The sequence below is a fragment of the Homalodisca vitripennis genome, chromosome 6, assembly GCF_021130785.1.
Source record: "Homalodisca vitripennis isolate AUS2020 chromosome 6, UT_GWSS_2.1, whole genome shotgun sequence".
In the NCBI taxonomy this organism is placed as follows: domain Eukaryota; kingdom Metazoa; phylum Arthropoda; class Insecta; order Hemiptera; family Cicadellidae; genus Homalodisca; species Homalodisca vitripennis.
In genome coordinates, this window is record NC_060212.1 from 164705984 (window position 1) to 164727452 (window position 21469).

A 21469-nucleotide genomic window follows, 5' to 3' on the forward strand; every position below is an offset into this window, starting at 1 on the left:
AAATATGTTTAATAATATATTAAAATTACCAATAAATAACACATTTTTTTACATTTAGATACTAACATATGTATGTATACTCAAGGCCTGTGGAACTAAACAGATGAGTATCAAAATTGATACTCATGGCAGTCAAGCTTTGGGACACAATATCAGTGTGGCAGTCAACCTGTTAAAGGGAGTCATCAGAGTCAAATTCTGACCATCTTATGTTTTAGGACTTCTAAGTTAGAGAGTACTTTACCTAATCGCTGAAATCTAAAAATGGCGCTATAAGTAATAATTACTTCTATTCGAATTTACACTATAAGTAAACAAACTTAAAATAGCGATTAAATTAATTAAACACGGGGCTGTGCTGTCATAAAACAATGTTTACACAGAACAGTTGATTACATCTGACAGTCCCTTCCAATTAATATTTTACAACTTTAGAGACTAAGATGAGATTTTTCGCCACTCAAATACCAGTGGGGAGTAGCCCGGACGGATTTTCGAAATAAGAATAGGCCTATATTCACCCTAGGAACCGCAAGTGTCCATGTAAAATTTCAGTACAATCGGTTGAATAGTTTACGCTTGAAAACAAAACAAACGAATAAAGGCACTTTCGCATTTATGATATTATTGGGATTAGGATTAGGATTAGGATTAAAAAAATGAAAATACTGGTTTGACAACCAGCAATTGTTCTGTCGAAAATTGCTGTTGCTTCGAGAGAATGGGTGACCATCAAAGATCCCATCGAAACACGGTATGGAGTATGGACACGCAACTGAAAGTATAGTTAGAACTATACTTTATTTGGAATAACAAAGTGTCATGAGGCAGACTTTCGTAGGACCTATTAAATTCGTCGAAGGAAGAACAGTTGAAAGACACACACTTGGAAAAGCCATTGGCAAGTACATCAGTTAGTCACAAGATGAGAGTAACTGATGATGATGAGAGTCACAAGATGAGAGTGAATCTCAAGATTCACGAATATGTGTAAGAGCTTGAGAGTAAAATGAGTTAACTGGAAGCAACAATTTTATTGACTTGCGTTACATAGTATCTTCGCAACAACTATTCTTGAAAATAACAGACAATCACGCATGAAGTCATTGAGAAATGCTACTATTTAGAATAAGGAGCTTTTCTTTCCTGAAATATTTAAGTCCAGAGATTAGCAAAGGTTTCTAATGCAAAAACTGTTATAGGCTATAGTGGAATTTTTATTCCTGAATATGTACAAACTAGGTGTTACTCGCGGCTTCGCAAAAACGAGTTTCCCACACATTCCATAGGTAACGCATAGCCAAAGCATCCCAATCATTTTTGATCATCGGAGGATATCCTTTTCTCAGGAACCACTTCTGACTTTATTGAAAGTTATTGAATTTTTGATTAGTTTTATTTGTGGATCTTGTTTGTGAGAATCAGTAAATCTCAACCAATAACAATGCTATATTTCTTCAATACTCACCTTAAAATACGTGTCTCAAGTTGATATTTTTAAGTTATAATAATTTAGTGTAATAAAGCCCCACTTCTTATCTCATAAATACCATAATTATGACAATAGAACGCGTTTCGCGTTCAATAGAGTCATGCATATATATACTTGGAAACAAAAATTTGTGAATTTTTTATCACTAAATTATTGTGACATAAGCATGATCCAAAACAATTTTATTTGGGGCAACTTATGCCGGTAGGCTACGGGTTTTCGGTTGGATCAAATTGTTTATTAAAACCGTGTTTAACCAGTCCTTTACCTTTCCTGAATTCGGGAAAAGAGGCAAAATACTATGAAACTACACACAGAGAGAATTATAGGTTTTTAAATTATGAATTTTGTACAATTTTTTAACCAGATCAAAGGAAATCAGCTGTAAATATCAATATAACTTTTACAGTATTTGTAGAAAAAGATTCCGAGGATTACGGATGTTTTTACACATAAATCTGATTTCCTTACTCCAGACATGCCTGGATTATTTTTTATTGGTTTTGGCATTTTTTAATAAAATCTTTTACTTAATATAATAATATTCTTTATTGCATTGCAAAAACCAGTTTTATATTATTAATTACAATCCCTACTATATACATTCATATTTACAATACTCATTCAAACATACATCTCTTGCCCATTCACGCCAAAATCCACTCAACATGAAACTCGGGGCTCTAACTAATTAATTTTTATTTAAATTTTGATTCCTCCAGCAGCCAGCCATGAACTCTTCGACAGAATAAAATGTATTTGACACCAGTAGGTAGGTGCTTCAGAAGAGCTCGTGATATGTTGGAAAAAGAGAGATCGTAAGGACTAGTAAGATTCATACACATAATTTAATATGAAGAAAACGAAGGATGTTTTATGACACCCCGTAACCCAGACAGAAAGAGAACGGTCAATTTCTATTGTCACAGCAAGCCGAGGGCCACATGCCTGCTTTGCCCGACTAGTACAGTACGTGATGCGCCTTGCGGTGATTGGCAGTATTGTTATTTTATCACTCGTAAAAACTAACAGTGATCACAGATGCAGCTCGTAATAGAAAATATGTGAACCGTAATATACGAAAAAAATTGTCAGTAACAAAATATAATAAGTAGCTACCATAAGCAACTGCGCTTGCCCGATTTGAGATGGGCCTTCAGCTACATTCCTCAATCAATAATATTTGTATAGTAAGTTACTTCTTTCACATAACTCAAATAAAATAATAAATTAGCATACCTACTGTGGGAACACGTCACCTATGTTTTCTCCACATAGTTCTAAATAGTAACACGTATTAGGCTACTAATTTTATTACCACAAAACATGTACCTAGTTAGTTTATTTTATGGATATGGTCGGATACATTTAATTTGGCAGTTGTTGAAGTTGTAAGACTGGAAATTTCTGAAAATCGATTACTGTCTTTATGAATGGGATAATACTTATCGTAGAAATAGGATGAAGAACTAATCAATGAAAAACCGCGACACTACATGCGCCGCTGATTGTGTACTGCATTTAGCCGGCAGTAGTAGGAGATTACTAGCGCTGCCGCTAGGTCGCAGCACCTCCGCCACCCATCTAAAACACGCGAGAGTTTTCAAAATTAATACCCTATAAACACATGCAAAATAAAATATTTAACAATTGTTTAACACTTAAAAATTTAGAAAAGTAACTTTACTTTTATGTTTAAATAAGCTAACTAGTATATTCATTCAAAATGTTAATTATTTTGCTAGTCATCTGACGATCCAAAACGACACAGCTTTGTAGTTTTGTGACAGCAACATATATACCCAACTGTGACGACTCACAGATGTACTTGCTTCGGCAGTACATATACTAAAATTGGAACGATACAGAGAAGATTAGCATGGCCCCTGCGCAAGGATGACACGCAAAATCGTGAAGCGTTCCACATTTTTTTGCTGTATTCGACTTAAATAAATTTATTTTAAAATTGTGTTTTATATTTTAGAAGCTTATTAACTACAAAGTTAAATTTTTGTAAATAAAAAAAAATATTTTATTAGACTTTTAAAATTGTTTTTGAGTATAATATCAACAATATATTCCTACTGATTTTATTTATGGATTTAGGACGTTTAGTCTGATGATGAAATGCGCTGAATGGAACGTGAAAGATGTTTGTCGCTAAGGGTGAAGTTCAAATCAGAATTTTAATTTCAGATTGATCCACTAATACATTGATCTGATAAAAAGATAAAAAATTTGACATTTATGAGACAGGTTAAAAATGTATTTCAAAACATTCCTGCAAGAAACGTGTATTGAACGAAACTTGCAAACGCTAGATGCATGTATTGTTGTATTCACCAATAACTGGGTACTGTCTCAAGCGATATTAAGAAATAGGACTTACACGAATAAAATATCGCAGTGTAGATAAAAGTGATGTCCTTCGTATATCCCAGTAGGAAATGAGCTATGCTGTAGGTAGGGGATCAAACGTTCTTTACCACACATTTTACTATCTTCTCTGGTGGTCATGCTTTCTACATGTCTGGTCATGTACTGAGTGTCTGTATAAGCTACCACGCATAGTAAAATCAGTGTTATTATCTCTACTAGTTCTCTGATAAAGACTGGAGTTCTGGTCGCTCCTACCTACTCAATCCATGTACTTGTATTTATGGATGAGATGTGGCTGGATTGATGGGAAAATCTAGTTACTTGGTGAAGTAGTTGCACTTATAAACTCAAATGTTATTTTCTTTCTTTAGTCCAACATCTAATGGAAGGATTATATACTAATTTTAAGGAATGATTCAATCAAAGGGCGATATACAGTCCTATTTTCAAGGATAGTACAAGTTCCCCTTATACTTTTAGCTTTTAGCTCGGTAGAGAAGGCCAGCCAAATATTAATAGAAAGCATGGTAGGAGTGAGCACACAAGTTCTTTTAATTTCATTGTAACTTAGGACAGTTGAAACTTATAAACCCAGTTCAACTTGTTTGGGATCAATGGAAGGCGCCTTTTCTTCCTTTTGCTAAGTACCAAATGGCGCCAATTTCTAATCAATCAACATTATATGATTTGTTGTATTGAAAACGTACAAATTCTACTAACTTTCGTTAATAGATATTTCACTAGATAGTATCATTTTTTTATTATACCTTCATTCATTGCCGTATTATTTAGTAGTGTCAGTAGGATAATACGACTGCGTCATGCAATCTATGTAACATACAATACATTAAATAAAAACAATATTAACAATTACGACAATGTAAATAAATTATGCTAACAACCGGTAAATAATAAAACTGTAAATAACGGATAATTATTTATTGTATTACTAATTTAATTATCTCATCTGATACTTTGAAACGCCTTTAGCCAATCAAAAACGAGGTAGATACTCTGAGCGCTTCTTTCTCTAGTACCGAAACTAGCGCTCAAAAACGAAGGAAAGAAATAAATAATCATGATCTAGCCACCCTAATATGAGTTAAGCGGTTGACAACAAACGCAAACACAAATTTCATATAAATAATTTTTAGGACAAAATATACCATTATATTCATAACAAAATTATGATTAACTCATTCATATTTAGGCTAAAGATATTCACTCAGAAACCCTTAATATTTAGTGTCCTGTAGTTTAAAATGCTATGGCAAATAAAAAAATACTATTGTCGATTTTCACTTTTCCAGGTAGATAAAGGGGATGTCGCGTGATGGGGATGTTTCAGCGAGTATGCTGGATTATGATTCTACTCCATGGATACTCTTTGTCTTGTCCAAATCCTGACAGAATACTGCCTTGCCAATGTGCAAAGCATGGTGTTGAAATTCAAATTTGGTAAGTAATTTCATTACTCAGAAGCAATAGCATTGTTCTTTAAATCAACCAATTAGTTGTCCAATAACAGTGTTTTGTGTAGCGTATCTACTAGAGCATAAACACAATAAATTAAAACAACATTATTTTTAGTCACAAAATTTTAATGATATAATACATTAAATTTATATTTCTGGGAAGTAAACATTGAATTCTTCCAATTGTCTGGTAACTGAATCAATTATTTATACACACTAGTAAAGACTCTAGGCGTACTGAGTTGATACAGTAAATTCAACTCATGTTCAAATAAATCCAATTGTAATATTATCACTACTTAGCCCTGCATATTTTTTACCAAAATAACTAAATAAAATTATATCGGCAGAGAAAAAAAATGCTACAGCATAACTTTAATTTTTGTTCCAGGTGCAGTCACAGTGAAGTGTCTAGAATTTTATCAGCATTAGAATCGGTTGCTGCTGAAATAAAACAGCCAGTGGATGAATTGATATTAGAGAACAACGCTCTTCCTTCGTTACCAGGGCGAGCTTTCTCATCATTGAACGTCATAAGATTGATGCTCAGGGAAAATGGACTTCAAAGAGTGACGGCCAACTGGCTTGCGGGACTGGAGAGTTCTTTGGTGGAGCTGTTCATAGTGGAACCAGAGTTGAGAAGTTTGCCACTCGAAAGTCTTGAGAGTTTGCCTAAACTGGAGGCGATTACTCTCCATGCAGGAGCCGTGACTAGACTGCCGAGGTTGGCTAACCTGACTCAGTTGAGGTACTTACACACGAGACTGCCCTTGCTGACAGAACTGCACACGAGCAAGCTGCAGCACATGCCGGCGTTGGAGCAAGTCCACATAGTCTCCTCCCCGCTGTTGTCACGGCTCGAGCAGGCGATGTTCGACCATCTGCCGAAGTTGATGTTGTTGAACATCACTGGAAGTGGAGTGGAATACATCCACCCTCGGGCTTTAACAAGGCTACCTTCCCTCGTGGAACTGTCCCTAGCAGGGAACCGCATCGTGGATGCAGGTCTGATCGGCCGTTCCATCAGAGAGCTCCCGTCTCTCTCTGTCCTCAGACTCGACGAGAACTTGATCGATAAACTGCCTGAAACTACGTTTGTCGATATTCCCCCATTGCGGGAGATTCATCTATCTAGAAACTACATAACGGAGATCCACCGAGGTGCTTTTCACAGACTTCCCGCTCTACGGGTGTTGGATCTAAATGAAAACAGACTAAGAAAAATCCATCCGGAATTTTTCCTGCAGCCTTTTGATAGTGGTTTGGAAGAGCTTAGTGTCATACATAATGAGCTGGACGATATTAATCAGCTGAGGATAATTTTGGAGGCTTTGCCTCGTTTGCGATTTCTTGATGTAAGTAACAATAAACTGCAAGACATTACCTATGGATCATTGAGAGGACACGGCTATTTGGAGCGTCTTCATCTCGACCACAACAGGTTGAGGAGGGTTGTCAGAGAAGCCTTCATCGCGATGCCTGCCCTCCGAGAACTCAGACTCTGTAACAATTCACTTTCTAACTACCTGGAAATGCCTTTATGGAACTTGCCAGCTTTAAAGGTGAGCATAAAATCCTTATTTAAAAATATTTATCTTCACATTGCTTGCAAAAGTTGAACAATTAAAGTGAATGTAAGAAGTGGAATATATGAGTCTAACTAGAACCCTCGTGCTTTCTAAATAATAAATAATGACAAGTCTTACACAAATACTCTTTCTTTAAGGTACTCAATCTTCTTTATTTTATTGTAGAATTATAGAAAGTACAAGTTGGGACGTTATATGTATGTGAAATATAAAACCATTTAACTTAATATTGAATATCTACGTATTAAAAATCCATCAAACCTTTTCTAGGAAACCCTTTTTTAGATTAAAACATTATTTGTAGTATAAAATTATGATTCATTTCAATAAAAGCTCAAAAAATTGAAAAATGTCTTAAAGAGATTAATACTAATATTAATTTTATAAAAATCAGAGGATCCGAATATGATCTATGTCACAACCTGTAATAAATATAACCCAAAATGAAAAAAAATTTAATTGCTACTTTCGAAAGAAAATTTTGAAGACAGCTACTAACAGTTTAAGCCATATTATTAAGCATTAATAGGCTTCAACTTTGAAATTGTAAAATTTAGCAGGGCAGTTTTAGATAATTTTTAGAATTTAACTAAAATCGTGTTTTTTAGATCAAGTAGAAATGTATCTGAATGTTTAAAAAACTCTATCTGTATACAAAATTTGTTCAAGATCAATAAATACCATTGGTCAAATCCACGCATTCGTACATATACAAACTCATAATGCACAGATGGACGGATTATTTCAAAAAAGTATAATCCTACTCTGTTAGTCCAAAACCTGATCAAGTAGATATACTAAAATCCAAAAATTCTCGAGGGACCATAGTGCCTCCCAAAATAAATAAAAAGCAGCACTCCGTGATATGCTCGTAAAAGTAAAATCATACCAAACCCTTGTGTGTCTCTAAGGTTGCATCTTAGTAAATAAAAATTTCCCATGAATATATTTATTGGTATGTACCAGAAATTTCTTTTGTATTATAATTTCACAATTCAGAGCATAATTTAATACACAGAGAAAATTCTTTGTAGTGGTTGGAGGAAAAACACAGAGTTGATACAGGCTCTTAAGCCCTCATTGGGGTTAAAGAATGCTAGGGCAGTCTAATGAAAAGTTTTTAATGTTATTAATGCGATTTCACAGGGTCTGGACATATCGTACAACGAGTTTCACCGATTGGATCGACGCATGCTGGCGAACATTCCCTCGTTGCGCCGCCTTGATGTCAGTGGTAACGCATTGGTTACCGTCGACGCAGCTGCCTTTCTCGGAACCCCAGCACTCGAGCATATCAACATCTCCCACAATGCCTTGCACGACTTCAGCCCTGCCACGTTTCCCCATCTGACTAAACTTTTCGAGTTGGACGTCAGTGACAACAGGCTCAGAAACATGGTTCCGAACCTTTCGCCATCATTGGAGTACTTTCACATCGCGCGAAATCATTTGCCCTCTATGCCTTCAGCAGATGTAAGGCTTTCCGCGCTCAAGTATCTAGACATATCAGGGAATGGGATACACCGATTGGCTGACAACAGTTTCGCATCTATGCCGCTACTGAAAGTGATCTTGGCGGGAGATAATGCCCTTCAGTCTCTGGAGGATAAGACACTAGAAGGATTGGGCCGTCTCGAAACTCTGGATCTTCGCAATAACCGTTTGTTGTCAGTCAACGACCGCGCTCTCCGAGACTTGCGGCGGCTCAACAAACTAGATCTCCATGGAAACAGACTCGACACCATCGGACCTCATCTGTTCCGAGAAAACACAGCTCTCAAGACACTTGACCTTAGCTGGAATCAACTAACTCATATTCCAGAGTCTTCTTTAATTGAAAACAGGTACTCGGTAAAGAATGGATGTTTAACCACTTTTAGACTAAAAGCTCTCTCCCACAGAAATTCTACAGGACTGATAGGTTTTTCCAAATCCAAATTCAATTACAATTTATAAACAAAATACACTGTAAGTTACTGAATCATATCCAAATTCATTAAATTAACGCCAAAATTTTGATGAAACCAGCACCGCACTTGAAATATTCTGATCTATATCAAATAAATTAACAACTAAGCCAACATGTTAAAAAATATGTTGAGGTTCATAAGTTTTCACTGTTTTGTTCACTTGGGACAAGAAACTCAGGAAATACTTCATTACAGTTACTCCTAAAAGGACTTTTGTACTTGCTTCAGGAGTGATAGGATTTTCAGGGTAGGTGAGGTTGGTGGAAGGAGCCACATCCTATCGAGATCCAATGAGTCGGGATAGTGGGCTCTTTACATCTTATAATTTTACCTTGAAAAAATAGGGAGACTACTCGTAACACCTGTTACAACCTCCTCCAGTTAAAGCGTGTAAAATAAGATACTCCCTCATGTTTAAGCTAGCAACAGCCTTTACCAATAAATGAGTTCTATTTATTACAGCAGTCGTCCTCTGCATTTGACTAAACCTATCTATTCATCCTTTTACACCAATATCTCGACATTTGGGGTTAGTGATGGGTTGCTCAGATGAGAGTGAAAGATCGGTTTTTGCTGTAGGTGTCCAGTGTAGATTCAACTGGAAGGTATAAATCAACCTGAATTGAATCCTCATGGGGGGAAGTTTTCCTTAAATTCTTCGAAAATAATCTATTTATAGTATCTAGCTCCATATAGTTTAAGTTATGGTAACTATAAGAAGTAAATGTCAACATGTCAGACCTATGCAGAGAGGGAAAGAGCTAAATTATTGCTGACCCAAAGAACAGAAAGCAGTAATGGACCGAGGTCATGTTTTAAAGTGATAAGGTTAAGTTTGTGATGTATGTCATAGCTCTAGATATCTTGTACTATTCAAAGTGAGAAATGCACTGCTTATATGAAACGAAATTCTTAGAGGCTTGGAGGAGCTCATCCTGGCCCACAATGCTCTCAGTGAGCTGCCTCCAGACCTAGTTCACCTGCGGGAGCTACGAGTGTTGGATCTGAGTCACAATCGAGTGTCTGGAGTAGTCCCGCAGCTACACGCCATGGCAGCTCTCATTGAGCTCAATTTGGCCAAGAACAAACTCAGCTCATTGTCCGAGGGAGTGTTTTCCAACATGCCATCCCTCGCACTGCTGGATCTCGACAGCAATGAGCTCCAGTACATGGCACCTCATTCTATCAGGTCAGCGTTTTCTTTATCAATGATCATGTATGAGGAAAATATTTTTTATCCTTCTAGAAGACCTACTAAATATCAAAATTTAATTAACATAAACATTTTTTATGGGTTCTAGACACATTGATTTTATGCACTGTGACACACTGAATTATTTTGGTAAAATTCTAAAGAAATGTTTGTTGAAGTACAAACAGTGGAGGTATATACTTAAAATTTAGAAACTATAAATGCATTGTTGTATTTTATTTATTGTTATATTACAAATAAGGTCATTTGATTTGAAGTACCTTAGAGCAAAGGAAAAACATTCAAAAGTTGAGCACTGAAAAAAGTGCTAACAGTTGTGCACTGTCTGTTAAGACATATATCCTGGTGTAAACCCTCATGTACGCGCAAGCCACCATTGCATTATTTAGCACATGTATCCAGGGCATTCACTCATAATAATCTGGTACGAACATTACAGGTCAATGCCAAACCTGACAGCAGTACGAATGGGCCGCAACCGGCTCTCTACACTGCCGAGTGCAGCTTTCAGCAGCCTGCCTTCCCTCTTGTCTGTGGAGTTACAGGAGAATCAGCTGACTGATGTGGCAAGTGATGCCTTCACAGCTGTGCCTAGTCTGCTTATGCTAAACCTAAGCTACAATCAGCTGACCGGGTTGGAGCGTGCAGGGCTCTCAGGACTTCACTCTCTGGAGGTCCTGGATTTGAGTCACAACAGAGTCACACGTTTCGACAGCCATGCTCTGCCCAACCTCCAATCTTTGGTGCATTTGAAGGTTTGTCCTCAATGGATCGTCTTCTCGTTACATACTAATTTCACAAATTTATTTCATTTTGCTCTTTGTTATTCTTTTCCACTTGCCCAATACATGTTATGTGCTGACAATAATTGATTTAATCAACAATTTGATACTGTTAACACCTTCACTGCAAGTATACACTGAGTGAGATTAGTCACTCTTAATCTGGCTCTGCTCCATATGGCATCATCTGCTGTCAGTGTGTTAAAGAACTGCTACTAAGAGATTTAAAAAAATAAGGAGTTTGCTAGTATATTTTGCAGATAACGATTTCACAACAATTTTCCGGTTGTCACTTCATAGAAAAAATTATTCTGGTTTTCAAAAACTAATAATCAATGTAATATTAACTGCTGCATTATAGATACACATTTTATGGGTTCAAATTTTACAACATTTTGACAGTACCTAGCATTAATTACACTAATGTTCTTGTTTTTTGAACTTGAACTTGAGCTAACAAAAAATCTAAATAACATTGAAGAAAATATTATTAATTACAATTTATTCCGACCATTTTAATGTCATGAGTCCATTTTGGTGTTCGCTACATTTTACAACACTGTGGATTTAATAAAGGGGTAGTATATTGTGTAATATAAAACATCAAAAAGTATTTTGAGTCTTGTGGAATTTATTAACTCTTAAGAAAAATATTGGAGTCATTAATAAATATTTAATTTAATTTTGAATTGATTCGTTTTTTGAAATGACTTGTTAAAATTAAACAATACTACTAGTTGAATCAAGGAATAAGTTATACCTACAATACTAAAATTATTAACCTATTACATTCTATTTTTCTCAAAACTCTAAATATTTTTAATAATAAAATGTATGTTTATTCAGATGGATGACAACAGACTGTGCAATATTTATGGATCCCCTTTCCGTAAGATGTCTAGGTTGAGGGTATTAAGTTTGCGTAACAACAAAATGACGTCTCTGCCTGAAGTTACGTTCAAACCACTGCGCCACACCATGTATTCCTTGGATGTTGAAGGTAGGATGAGCTCCAATTTTTTAAATGCTTTGTAAATCAACTGTTTTGAATAAAAATACATAAATGTAACATTGGTTGAATTAGAAGCAGTAAATTTACCATAACATTGTATTTTACTGATATTCTTCCTGGCTGAACATGGATGGATTCAGTATATATAAGGTCTGTGTTATCTATATCAAACCAAACAACGTCAAATAAAAAATTATGTGGCCTTGGCATATCTAAAAAGGCCATACTATTAAATGAAACACAGTACAGTATTAAAAAAATACACAATATATTATTAAATGTTTATTTTGTACATTTAAAAGAAAAATATTAGATAAATTATTAAAGAAATATTAAATGTCATTCTGTAAACCAATCATATACATTTTTTCTTCTCATGGTATCTCACTTAAATCAGCAGCTCAACTAGGACTAAACTTATATTAGTGAATAATACATCATCTCTTTCACCATGGCCCACAAATCTTCTACTAGATTCATACCAGAACTGTTACCTGAAGTACAGTACACTATGTATCACAATGAAATCTTCTCATTCTGACATGGAACATAATTAGTTATGCTTTCAAATGTACTCATCATTGGAAATCCATTAAGTATTTTGCCTGTGGAGTTAGCCTCTTTTGCATAGAGCAAAGAAAGAAAAATAGATTAGAAAGTCTATCTAAAACACAAGTTGAAGCACATACTACATATGTCTACATTAGATTTGATTCTTTTTCTGTTGTTGGAGCCAAAAATTGATTATCATTCATTCATGTCTTCCTAGCTCAATGAAAATGGATATGGATCTAGTTTCCGTTATCTATGTCATGGAACCAATATCAAATTTATCGGTACTATTCATTGGTTCTACCTTTGATTACATATCAGTCTATGAGAAGATATTGCAGCCAATCCTATGATCTGCTACCACTTCAAACATGTGGTTGTACGTTATCTAGTGACAAACAAAGGAAATCGATTATAATTATTATAATCGAAAACTTTAATAATAATAACAACTACTTAACGTTTTAAATGTAATTCATAAAAATTAGGTACTTATAAATATATAGTTAAAATGGATTAAAACTCTGAACAAAAGATTTAGAATAGTAGCGCTCTCTATGCTTTAAAAAACAAAACTAGCTTTACTGAACCAAATTTCTGCCACACAATCTTTGTATGTTTGCAAGGTCAAAAATTGGAAAGTCAAAATTTCTACCAAAAGCAATATTTCCCTTTTTTTGATACCTTTGTTTTATAGACGTTTCGCTTGAAGTGGTTCAACTTTGGCTCCCACACAATATATATAATGCAAGGAACATAACGAAAGAAACAACTTATTGGCTTAAAATAAACTTTTAAATTTTAATGCATTTAATTAAATATAAATAAATAAAGGAAAATTAATAAACCACACTAATAGCAGTTCTGCAACACATATAAATAACATAAATAATGATTAATTTATCACAGCTGATACGTTTACATTAACACCAGCAACCAATAAAGTAGAGATAACTTGACTAGCATTCCTGTCTGTATAATTCCTAACTATCACTCATAGTGTAAAAAGTAGAAAGTACTATGGAGATAAGGGCTTTTCTCAAACAAACTAAGGCTTATTCAAGATTGATTGCATTAAATCAAAGAAGAGTCAACTTTTCTCCCAATTGAAAATTACATTTATTTTACCATAAAATTCAGTATTTTTCTTGTTATTTTTTAGCTGAGGTATAAAAACATGTTATATTTACAAATCTAATATTTTTTTATAAATTTACTAATATATGATAACTGTTAAAGAATTAATTTTCTGCTCTTGTATTTTTTTTAGGAGATGCTAATTCGCTTTTTAGCCTTATTCTGTGCTGATGTCCTTATGAACCACTAATCTGAGCCTGATCTTATAAAACATGATAAGGAGAATTGGTATAATAAAATTACTAAAAAGGAGGCAACGGTCACAGACAGGACTTGACCTGTGCTATCTCTAACTCAGATACCAAATTCTACACCTTAGACTCCAACTCACATACAAATAATTATTGTAAAATCTTCATCAAGCTAATAAATATAAAAAATTTCAGAACAAAAACATGTAGTTCTATTAGGGAAATACTATTTAGGCCTACTAATGATTACTATTGTCATAGATGGGGAAGATAAGGCTACAGATTTCAATCATGCATACACTTCATTGTGGCCTGAGTTTAGCTCTGTTCTTTTAATTCCATCACTTTGATCTCTATGTAGAACACTTAGCAGAACAAGTGTTGCGTGTCTGTGTGATCAAAGCATTGCATTGTGGCAGGCAATCCCCTGCAGTGCAGCTGTGGATTGATGTGGCTTCAGGGATGGATAAGAGAGGCCCCGCATCTCCACATGGAACCCCGGTGTCATGATGGTAGTTACCTGCGACATGTGAGGATAGGGGGCGAGGAATGCAGCTGGCTTGCTCGTCAGGAGGAGACTACCTCACTCGGCTGTGAGGCCACTTCTAGCGAAAACCAATCAGGATACTCCTCAGGTAAAAATGCTACACGGAAAAACATAGGTACTTTTTGAAATCATCTGTGATTATGGTTGGGAGTTAAGTTATGACAATTTTTACTTTTTTTGTATCACAACTACATTGGGATTAGCAAGACAACACAAAGTCAAGAATGCAATATACATATTTCTACCAAAAACCAGGGCAGGAAGTCATAAAAAGAAACTTTAGAAGAAATACTACAACCTTTGATGCTAAACCTCTCAGAAAATTCCATTCATTGTGCAAACAATATTGTTCATAAAGAAGAAGCTATTAAATAACATTTTGGACTATAAACTGTCAGACTATATAGACTAACTGCTATGGGCAGACCATCAGGCTGATGATAATTGTGTTCTCCTGCTGGGTATCACTTGTAAATAATTCCCGTAACTAGCTGGATAGCTCTTATCTGATTTTAAAAAAGCTATTGATTTGATATAATATTGGTGCAGAGTCCAGAGTGACCTATATATAGTACTAGTCACTTTACTGTAGTATTACAGTTGTGCATTTGTTAGTTAACCTGGTGTGAGATTTCTTGTAGACTAGAGTCAGTAACCCAAGAATGACCTTGGCTACAGCATTCTTTCCTTTCTGGTGCTCCATTCCAGGATATGCTTCCACTCTGGCTCTAGAATATGTATAACCAGGTGTCCTTGATAGTTAGGAGGCCAAGGGAGTGCAGAATGTCAATACTGCTCACAAACCGAGATATACTAGGCAGGATGGTCTTGGACTGAAAAGCCTCCATCCAGTCTTTTCCTGGTAGTCATGTGCATAACTAAGAACCATGAAAGTGCGGTGTTTGTAATAGCTGTGTGAACTATACCTTACAGAGGAGCAGCTCGGTATTGATGATAATAGGAAGAAAGTTTGGAGAACCAAAATGCTACAATTATATTACAAAATTTAGTCTTCTTCTTGATCAGCTGCTTGAATAAAAGGTTTGTGTATGAGTGTCAAGGATGTTCAGGTAAAGATGACTCTTGTCTCATCTCAGGCTTCAATTGATTTACTCTGCACTTTCTGGATTCCCTGATCCACCCAAAATCTTACCTTACTGAGCCACTTTGTCCTGCTCACGTTCTTTACCTAAGATTTTAAATACAGTAGTATACTGTTTATTACGTATTAGTTGTCTTTGTTGATGACCTGATGCTGATAATTAGACAGCATAAGTGTTTTCTTGTCATTATTAGGATGTTTATAGTTCTTTCCTTTTTTGATCATAAAATACATTGTTTTTGCATATTTATCTGTAAGAGTTATTATAAAATGGAAATGTCTGTCAGAGAGTTATGTTAAACAAGAAAGAAGTGGGCAAAGAACTTGTCATTATTGTCAGTAGAGTATAGTACACGAGGCCGTCTGGCTATATTGGGCTTTCCAACTGCTTGTCAGAGCTCAATGCTTTGAAAAAGCTCAAGATGGACAACTGTTATGTCTTTATTAAAATAAATGTTTTATGATTGTCTATAACTGTAACATTCTAAAACGCATAAAAATGACCTTATTATCAGATAAATGTATTGGTTAATTTAGCTCTCATTTATATATAAAATCGCATCACATGGAGTTTTATACATTCAAGTTTTACATGTAACACACATTTTTTATCACAAGTTTTAAAGCATAAAAACTGCCTTCTTCATTTGTCATCATCCCATAAGTCACAGCCATTTCAGGAGATTATTTTGTAATTTTTATTTTATTTTATGAAAATACTCTAATTTTAAAACGTTTTCTTTATCTGCCGTTCAGTAAGTACTAATAACATTACTCTATGGAAAATTATTTGTTAGAAAAGTATATTGATTTCATTCTTCATATAAAGTGGTTGTGGGAATCTACTGTATGTACACATTAAAGCATTTCAATATATAAGTTAGCAAACAAAGATAAACCTTTCTGAAATTTTAAAACATGAAGTACTGGAATTGTTTACATTTTGTTGGTTGCATGAACAGCATACAGCTGTGGTGGGTACAGAGAAGAAAAAAATTCATCCTGCAACAAACTTTATAGATATCAAAATGAATACAACAAAAGTGGTGTAGGTGTAGTTAACACAAATTGCACGACTTATTGCATATAAATTTTTGTTGCTCTACTGATTGGCTTGCATAACTGAAGTACTTCCAATTGTGACTGAACAATAAAACTGTTATGTAAATACATTAATGAAGATCTGTGTCAGTTCCAGGAGTGGGGCCAACACAACAGTTATCCTCTTATTTTGACAGCAGTAGTAAAGAAACTACAATCCGTCCATTGCCAGAAGAGTCAGAGTATTTCTACGAGGACTTTGTGGAGTATGAGGAGAACTCAACCCTGCCCCTGAATTTATCTCAATACTCTAGCTCTACGACAGAGTCCAACCTGCTGCAAACCATTCCTCCTGGTGTTCTTTCTCACTTTATCCCAGGGGACACTCCGACCCTCTACGCAGGAACTAAATCTGCTGTCACTACAACTACCTCCTCCCCCTCTCCTTCTGTATACACCAGGCAACCTTCCTCTGCCTTCACTTTCTTCGGGATGCCACTGCCTTCACTTGGTAAGTCTCCGATAAAAGCTTAGTAGTATATTGAGTTACTATGGTACATAGTATATCAAAATATAACATATTTGTTTAAACTGACTTGTAATTAAAGGTACAATCTCATGGAGTGCACTTATCGACTTTGGATCAGTGGAATCAGTCTAATTCAAATGGGCTAAGGACACAAATTTTGATAAAACCAAGATCAAATATAAATTGAATTTCATTCAAATCAGATCCAATATTTTCATAAATACGAGAGATGTCAAATTAAAAGTTTCTGTATATTACAAAAATCATTGCAAAATTGTGATTGTTATATTTATATATACATTGAGATGCATATTTCTAGATATTTATGTTCATAATGATCAAACCTCTTCATCTTGGTAACAACTTGTTTATTCCAACAAATTAATTTTCAATAATTTAATGAAACTTTATAATAAAAACAAAATAGACCATGATAGATTAGTTGGAATAATAATTACATTATCCATACAGGATTGATTTTCCTTTGGTTAGTTATAAACTTAATCTGTGCTCATCACCATGAGTATTTTCCGTTCCTCCGATAAACATTGCTTTCATTGATAAAAAATTTGAATTAAACAGTTGAATCTAAATTTCTTCTCACCATAAAATACTACATATTGTATGATAACCTTTACCTGCAGTCAAAAAATTAATAGTACTATAAATCTTGTAACTGAGAATAACACATAAAATAGAGTCTCCATTATGACTGGTTCATAGAGAACATGTGGGCAGGATCATCAGGGTCATTATCTCTGAAACCAAAACACCCATACTAAAACACACCAGAAATTTCTGCTGGTTTAGATAAAGAGGATTGCGAATTTGGAAATTTACATAGGAGACATATCTAGTGTATTAGCTATTTTATTGGTTGAAGGTATATACAGTACTCAGGGCCGCATTTACAAATTCGGCGCCCCTAGGCCTACAGACCAATGAACGCCCCCCCCCCCAGAGGACTCTGATTACACTGACGTAGAAATCCAGTAAATTTCTTAATTACGTAATTTTCATGAAAGATAATTACAATAGTATATATATATAGGAGAGACCTAGTTGACCTTGGCCACCCGCCCCGCCGAGCGCCAACACCACCCGCCGCCGCAACTTTTTTCTTTTGTGTACTGTGTAAAATTTATGCGCCCCCTAAAATTTTGCGCCCTAGGCCTGGGCCTAGTGGGCCTATAGGGAAATGCGGTACTGACAGTACTTCTTTATGATACAGTTTGTTGTTTGTGTATTGTGATGTTATTGATTGTTGTTGTTTGAAAGGATAATAGAATTTCAGACATTTGCCATCGTTATATGCTATAATATGTATAACACACTATTTCGAAGATTGAAATCTATCGTTTTCATCAGGTGTGAGAGTAATTAATACTTAACAAAACAAAGAAGAAAATAAGAGAAGAAAAACATATCCAATAACTACTCGGAGTTTAGGCAGGAGAATTCCATTGCAGTATTCCATCGTCATTAACAAACTTTAAACAAAGAAGTACTGTATATACTATCAATGAATAACCTTGGCACACAGTGCAATGTTCTGACAAGGCAAGTAAGGCAATCTTTAATCATAAAACATATGATTTTATTGCTACTTAAGTATTTAAAAATATTAAGATGATCATTAAATTAAAAATTAATTAAAATCACATTAAAAATGTGATGTATGTGATATTACAGTGAGTATGTGACTTGGGGGTACAGTCGTCTTTAACTGGTGATTTAATGGTGAAATAAACAAGGATAAAGTTTCAAACTGTAGAGATCAGAAGTTTGTAGTGGACTACAGTGATTTTTATAATAGGTGTAACTGTCTGCTATATTTGATTTATTAAATAGCATATTTTTAATCTTAAGGAAAAATAACCTCAAAAGTCAAGCATTTTAGGCCTACTACTGTACTAGTAGGAAATTAAGAATATACTTTATCCTTAGTGTAAATTAATTTTGATTTTAATAATAATGAAGTGATAAACTTACTCTCCTGAAGAAAACATTTTTATTTCAGAATACATTTAATGTAAAATAGTTTAATCAGTTTTGGACATTCCAGTGATAACATGCTATCAATAACATGCTAGCAACTAACAGCACTGTCAAACTGACAAGCCTTGTTATCTTATCTGCAGCCTCTCTGATAAGAGCAGTATAGCTCAGGCAGTAGAGTACTGGATTCATAAACTTGAGATTCCTGGTTCAAATCACAGTGAAGGCAACTAATTTTTGCTAGCTACCTACTATTGTGACTCTAATTATTTAAAATTAATATTTTCTGAACAGAAATAATTTTTTACTTTTCTTGTTTTATTTAATATTTATACATACACTATTAGTTTTATTTATTAATAATATGGGAAATAAAGACAATATAAAAACCCCTGATAGATGGACAAAAACAGAAGTGGCAAGGAAGACTGGACTTTCAAAAGGAAAAACTGACAAATATTATTTTTCCCTAATGGAACAACAAAGTTGAGATCAAAACAAAGTGTCCTAAAACATATTGAAACAAATAAACAGAAGCAAAAAAATGACAATTCTGACCTAACAGTAGTTCAGCCTACAGCTCATATTCCAGAGCAACCCTCTCAATCAGTTCAGGATCTAATTAGCTCTTTAACAAACACACAAACTCAAACACAAATAAATCTTCATTCCAGTACACCAAACAACATAGTAGAAAGTAGGAATCTTCCACAATCTTCCCTCAACAGTACAGAAAATGAAGAGATTTTTTGTAGTACTAATTCTAGCAATGAAAGTTTTAATGAATTAGGCAAGAGCTTAATACAAGCTAGTGAGGACATGGCTCAGTTGAAATTTCAAAAGGAACAAGCAGAACTATCTCTTCAACTTTTGGAATCTGAAGCAGAAGAAACAATAAATAGCCTACAAAATGAAGTCAAAACTCTAGTGGAAAAAAATAAGTTTTATGAAGAGGAAGTAAAATCCAGAGATGAACAAATAACAAACAAAAACAAAGAAATTTCTATTCTCAAAAAATCAGCTATATGTTGAACATGTAGAAGTTAATGTTGAACATCCACCAAGTGACAGAGTCTGTAAGGCAATTCAGAGTTCAAATGAAAGTAAACCTAACAACATGCAAATAAAAATTATTGGAAAATAAAGTAAATGAACTTAGAAAAGAAAATCTCAAGCTTATAGAAGCTATTCAGCCCTGTCCCTTACCAGACGAAACTCTCACTAAGGAGATTAAAAGATTGAATGAACATGTTGAGCTCTTGGAACACACATTCACTGAAGAACTTCAATCCTACAGGGAAATAATTGGTATGCTACAAAATGAGCTTGAGAGTACCAATTTGCAAAATGAAAAACTAAAAAATGACATCAAACAGTTTCAAGAAAATAATTTTAAATTCCCAAAAAAATTTTCTAAGGATCTAGATAGATCAAAGTTTTGCTCCGATCCAATCAGCCTGGCCAACCGTTTTGATTTACTGGAAACTACTGAAACGAGTATTCATGAAGAAATAACAGAGGCACTCTTACCAACAACTAACAATATTAGTAAAATAAGACAACCTGAAGAGAATAAAAGTAATAATACCAATAATAAAAAATCACAGGTGCCTCCAACTTCAAACCCTAAAGTAACAACTGAAAATAAATCCAATATACTGATGTTTGCTGACAGCCACGGGAGAGAGATGTATAAAAACCTTGCTGAAATCTGGCCTAAAAGTAATGTAAATATTTCTTGTATATACAAACCCAATGCAACTCTAAAAAGTGTCGTCACAGACTTAAAACTGTTGACTAAAGACTTCACGAAAGATGATTCAGTTATAATTATTGGGGGAACGAATGATGATATTGTGGATAAGGAAGACAAACTTATTAACATTTTCAAAGATATTATTCAACTTACAACACATACCACAGTTCGAATTGCTGCAATACCCTGCAGACATGATGTCCCCGGGTTGAATAACCGGATAGCCTACATAAACATGGAATTGGAAAAAATTCTTTCTCAACATCTAGATGCAGATTTTCTCCCTGTCAACATCTTACCTAGGCATATGTACACAAAAAAAGGGATTCACTTCAACCGTACAGGAAAAAAAGAATTGTCTAAAATGATCAAACACAGTATCTGCGGAGAGACCAAAATCAATACAGACAACTTAAGAACACAAATTCATGAAGAAAAACTAAATTTGTCTATGAACTCTGTAACGGGAATTCAGGTGCTGGAGGGGGACATGGGGGAGATTATTGAGAACCTGAAAAGCAACGAGTCTTGTGCCTTTGCACATACAATCTCAGGCGACTTCCATCAGACAGAAGGATGACTGCAGGGGTGGCGGTTGTGTTTGCAAAGCAATTTGGAAAACCTGTATGGAGGGATTGCCTCACCAAGCATCTGGCTTACCAGAGGGATGGTCCGCGGGCAGCGGGAGTCTACAGCCTAATAAC

At 34.8% G+C, this 21469-nt stretch overlaps 1 protein-coding gene and 1 non-coding gene across 2 annotated transcripts in view; both read left to right on the forward strand.

The window, feature by feature from the left end:
• Positions 1-3316: 3316 nt before the first annotated feature.
• On the forward strand, positions 3317-3423 carry LOC124365643. The gene has a single exon (XR_006922738.1). It is a non-coding gene; the product is annotated as a U6 spliceosomal RNA (small nuclear RNA).
• A 1770-nt stretch (positions 3424-5193) lies between these two features.
• The window catches only part of LOC124365625 (protein artichoke-like), a 28009-nt gene continuing 11733 nt past the window's right edge, over positions 5194-21469 (forward strand). The window contains exons 1-8 of the mRNA XM_046821615.1: positions 5194-5329; positions 5738-6908; positions 8082-8779; positions 9822-10094; positions 10558-10873; positions 11747-11900; positions 14212-14427; positions 16634-16993. Coding sequence (XP_046677571.1) covers positions 5205-5329; positions 5738-6908; positions 8082-8779; positions 9822-10094; positions 10558-10873; positions 11747-11900; positions 14212-14427; positions 16634-16993 — 3313 coding nt within the window. The 5' untranslated portion in view covers positions 5194-5204. The remainder of the gene's footprint in view (positions 5330-5737; positions 6909-8081; positions 8780-9821; positions 10095-10557; positions 10874-11746; positions 11901-14211; positions 14428-16633; positions 16994-21469) is intronic.